Source organism: Cibotium barometz, chromosome 36, assembly GCF_041138505.1.
Source record: "Cibotium barometz isolate CiBa-2024 chromosome 36, ASM4113850v1, whole genome shotgun sequence".
NCBI lineage: Eukaryota > Viridiplantae > Streptophyta > Polypodiopsida > Cyatheales > Cibotiaceae > Cibotium > Cibotium barometz.
Window position 1 is genome coordinate 42,407,190 of NC_141081.1, and position 4,857 is coordinate 42,412,046.

The 4,857-nt window shown below is 42.5% G+C and overlaps 1 protein-coding gene across 1 annotated transcript; it reads right to left on the minus strand.

Moving 5' to 3' along the window:
• Positions 1–274: 274 nt before the first annotated feature.
• Positions 275–2,982, minus strand: LOC147617912 (G-type lectin S-receptor-like serine/threonine-protein kinase At5g24080). Its single transcript, XM_086776165.1, has one exon. It carries the CDS (start codon positions 2,828–2,830, stop codon positions 581–583), a length of 2,250 nt encoding a protein of 749 aa, XP_086632291.1. The 5' UTR covers positions 2,831–2,982; the 3' UTR covers positions 275–580.
• Between the last annotated feature and the right edge of the window lie 1,875 nt (positions 2,983–4,857).

Sequence of the window (4,857 nt, forward strand, 5' to 3'; positions counted from 1 at the left end):
TTCTTACACATGGTAAAATAAGATGGCCACAAAGTGACATGTGGGTGAATGTTGTGGGCGAGGGCAAAATAGTGAGAGTAATATAGCATCATGTTACAAAACTTAAAAAAAGGCAATCCAGATAGGAGGAAAAGGAGGAGGTCTACGATGTTAGTTTAAAAGGCGACATAGGTGTGTTCTTCCTATAACAATTAAAGTGAGACGATTCTCTTTGAAAATACAGACAAATGATGATGGTGATTAACTCATGGCATGTGATACAAAGCTGTAAAAGTTTTTAACTCATGGTCTTTATGTGTTACTTTATTTCCAAATTGATCAAACTACACATTTTTTTGGATTGGAAGCTTTGTGAAAGCTTTCCATGCCAGTTATCCATAGGTCTGATACCCTTCCCACAAGGTATAGAGAGCATTGGATTTAGTGCTTTCCCTGCGGTTACCTAGATACATATGCATACATACATGTCAAGAGCCACAACATTCTCAAATTATCCAGTAAGTGCACACATGATGTACATACATAATCATCTTCTGTTCACGTCATGCATGCATGTACATCAAGAGCCCCTTTCTCATCATCAGCGCCCCTCGGAGGCTTGCTCGGCGTTGATGATAGTTTTACTGACGCTTGAGCGATGGCTATCACTGCCACGCTGAAACGCGTAGAGGCCACGCACTGGCGGCGGATCCACTGGCTTGTGCCCTTTGATCATGAGAAGCAAGTCCTCCATGGAGGGGCGCTGCTCAGGGTTACCCTGCAGGCACCAAAATGCAACCTTAACAAGCCTTTCAGCATCTTCTTTGTTGTACACACCTTCTAACCTCTCATCAATCAAACCTCCATAGTTCCCCACTTCCATCAATTCAAGAGCATGCTGAAGATACAACACTCTTATCCTCCTCCTCCTACCTTCATCATCATCATCATCTTCATGATATTGCTGTCTTCTAACCCTCCTTCCACTCACAATTTCGAGCAAGACCACCCCAAAGCTATAAGCATCTGCCTTCTCTGTCACCAGAGCTCCCACCTGCCAACACTCTGGCGCCATGTAGGTAGGAGTTCCTCGAGGATTATAATTTGTGAGATGTGTTTTATCAGGACCCATGATCTGAGATATCCCAAAGTCTGCCACTTTGGCTTTGAATTCCTCATCTATGAGAATGTTGGCGGGCTTGATATCCCTGTGCACTATCTTCTTGGGACAGTGGGTATGTAGATATTCGATACCGGTGGCTGCTCCTACTGTGATCTGAAAGCGCATATCCCAATTGAGTAAGCTTGATTCAGAAAAGAGATGGTTGTCGAGGGAGCCATTTGCTACAAACTCATACACCAGAAGGCGTTCGGCACCCTGGGCACAAAACCCCATCAGGTTCACCACATTGACATGTCTAATGGCTGCAAGGGTCTCAATTTCTGCCGTAAAATCACTGTCTTCTTCATCAAGGGCCTTGTCAGAGCCCTGTTTTTGATTGAGCCTTTTGATGGCCACATCCAGCTTTCCATGGGGACTTGTGGGTGTCGTAAAAGTCCCTCTGTATACTGACCCAAATCCACCAGACCCTAGCTTGTTTTCTTCAAGGAATCCCCGAGTCACCATGTATAGATCCTCGAAGGAGAACCGCCTTGGTCCTCCAAGCCTGTCGGTCATGTCAGGAAGAAGAACTTTTTTGAAAGTGGGAAACCTGGATCTATACTGAAATCTTATCAAGAAACCAGCAAAGAAGAGGACTGCCAAAGAGCCAGCCACTATAAGGACTACAGCATAAGCAGGAAAGGAACTGTGTTGTGAAACCTGATTACAATTGCCATCAACTCTTGTAAAACCTGATAGGCAAGAACATATTGTATCTGTTGCGGCCTCTGGTTCAGGGCATACACCTCCCCCCACAGCGACGTTGTTTTGATCTCTATTACATATACCATTATCTCCACAAGTACCATTCACATCACATTGTAGATATAGAGCTCTCCATTCAGTATTCCATTTGTTGGAAGACCAAGTGAGAACCCTAAGGTTGCCATCCACACCCAGCTGGAGCTTTGTAGTGCTGTTGGAGACATTTTCGCAGCTGACATTAGACCATATTGATGTACCACTACTGTTATATAGGCTAATCGTGCCACTGGAATCGAGACTGAATGTGGGATTGCTGATGAGACCAGTAGAAGCCCCGGCCGGTTCCGACCAGTACTCCGAGGCGCTTTGGTACAGAAGGCGGATTGTGCCGGTCGTTCCGAAGACAAAGGTGTATGTAGTTGAAGGAGAGGGGTCAGTGGTGCTGATCCAAGGCAGAAGGGAGGGGTTATTAGAGGATGCGAAGTTCTGGCCTGGCAGGAGGGTGTCAGTGGGGTGGTCAAAGCTTTGCCAGATGACAGTAGATGTGACATCTCTTAGCACAAAGTTGCCTGTATCTAGCAATTCTGCTTGTGAGGCACTGGATGTGAGATTAGAGGCAGACCATATGACAGAAGAGTCTGAGGTGATGAGCTGAAGCTGGCCACTATTGAGGCGGAGGGTACTACTGCGGGTGACACTTTGGTTGCGGTTAGCGGTCCAGATGATGCTTTGATTGGTGGGCAGGGAGGAGTACCAGATGCCCACATAGTAGCTATTGGGCTCAAAGGAGAAGAATCCCATGGAGAATATACCATTGGCAGAGGTCAAATTGGATGTAGAAGAAGCTGGGCTTAGTGTAGCGTTGGGATATAACACAGTATTGAAAGCAATCACAGGAAACGTGAGTATGAAGAAGGAGGAGGAGGAGATGAAAGGGAGGCGATTGAAGAGCGCTGCTCTGTAGCTTCTTCTGCTGCTTGCCATGGTGGCTGTATGATGTTCGAGAGGGTGGCTGTGGAAGCTTTAAATAGGGGGGAACTGAAACCTCACAATTTCTATTTTGACTTTGTCTAAAATTACGATTTTGAAGGTCAACCTACTTTATGGCCTTCACATTTCAGCCGTCCGTCTCAAGTCTCCATATTATATTATGCTTTAAAATAATGTCTCGTATTTTAATATATTAGATGAATTCACATAAAAAATAAAACATACATTTTAACTTTGAGATTGCCTAAAGTTTTGACTTGTTTGATACTAGTTTGGTGTCTTATTAACTCATAAAACATTATTAACACATCATATTCGTCTTTGTCTCTTTTGGAGAGAGAGCGAGAGAGAGAGAGAGAGAGAGAGAGAGGAATTTTGCGTGTCCCTACACACACACACACACGTGTGTGTGTGTGTGTGTGAGAGAGAGAGAGAGAGAGAGAGAGAGATTTTGAATTGTGCAAAATCTATTATCTACTAAGAAAATAATACCTATTACTCAGTTTTTAAAAAGGAATTCTAAAAATGAGCATGAAAAGTTGAAATAAATTTGATAAGTCACTACCATCATCAGTTTTTTTTTAAAAAAAAAACCCGTAACCTTGTCAAGTCACTATCATCATATATAGGGTCTAGATTTAATAATGTGAAAGGTCAATCTTGAGAGTTGATAAATCATTTAAAATCTTGTAAGACTCTTTCTTGGGAGACTCTTTCTTGTTGAGTATAAGTACATTAAAGATTGAAGAACAAGGATTCTTTCTTGGGAGACTCTTTCTTGTTGAGTATATAAGTTCATTAATTTGTGTTTTCAAATGGTTTTTAACCTTAGGAAAGTGATTAATGAAAAGTATCTTTTTGTGAGGTGATTTATTAGGTTTGACTAGAGAAAATTAAGAGGTGGAGTCAATTTATCAAGAGTGGTTCTAGAAATCAATAAGGAGAGATTTATGAACCCTACAATTCAACTTTGGTGGCCTATAAAGGCCTTGTATATCTACTTTACAATAAAGATATTTGGGTGGATATTAGCCTTTGAGTCTTTATTTTATCAATATATGTGTTATGTTTACTTTCTCTTATATGATTTAATTTGCAAATCTCAAATTTCTTATGCCTACACAATGCTTGTGTTAATCTGCTCATTTGTGATTATGTATGGTCTTGGTGGATGGAGTGATTCCCATTTTTTATTTTAAGCTAGGTTACCTCCTCCCTACTTCGTCCTCATGGTATCAAATCATAGGGTGGTTGCTAACAGAGTTAGGAGACCCATTATCACTACAACACAACCCGCCCATAGTAGCGACACTTGCTTGCGTCGCTATGGGCATTGCTATGGTGCGTCGCTTATATGACCCCACTAGCGATGCTCAGGCATCACATAAGTGACGAAAGAGCACCCTTTAAGCGACGACAATTCCATCACATAAGCGATGCCTAGTGTTGGTGGACATCGCGGTGAAAATCTAGAGCGTTGCTTAAACAATGACGGGCATCACATAAGCAATGCTCAATGGATATTTTAAGCGATTAAAAATTCCAAGTTCTCTCTGTCGCTCTAGCATGTATGTGCTTTGGGAACGACGGCTCTCTCTATCTCTAGCATGTATGTGCTTTGGGAACGACGGCTCTCTCTATCTCTCTGTCTATCTCATTACAATACACTTCTCTCTCACACATACATACAATATGAAAGTGCTCATTTTCTCTCTCTCTCTCTCTCTCTCTCTCTCTCTCTCTCCTCCAATTGGATTGAGCACACATTAAAGAACTCTCTCTCTCTCTCTCTCTCTCTCTCTCTCTCTCTCTCTCCTCCAATTGGATTGAGCACACATTAAAGAACTCTCTCTCTCTCTCTCTCTCTCTCTCTCTCTCTCCTCTAATTGGATTGAGCGCACATTAAAGAACTCTCTCTCTCTCTCTCTCTCTCTCTCTCTCTCTCTCTCTCTCTCTCTCTCTCTTAAAAGACGTATAAATCCAGAGCGTCGCTTAAACGATGACGGGCATCACATAAGAAA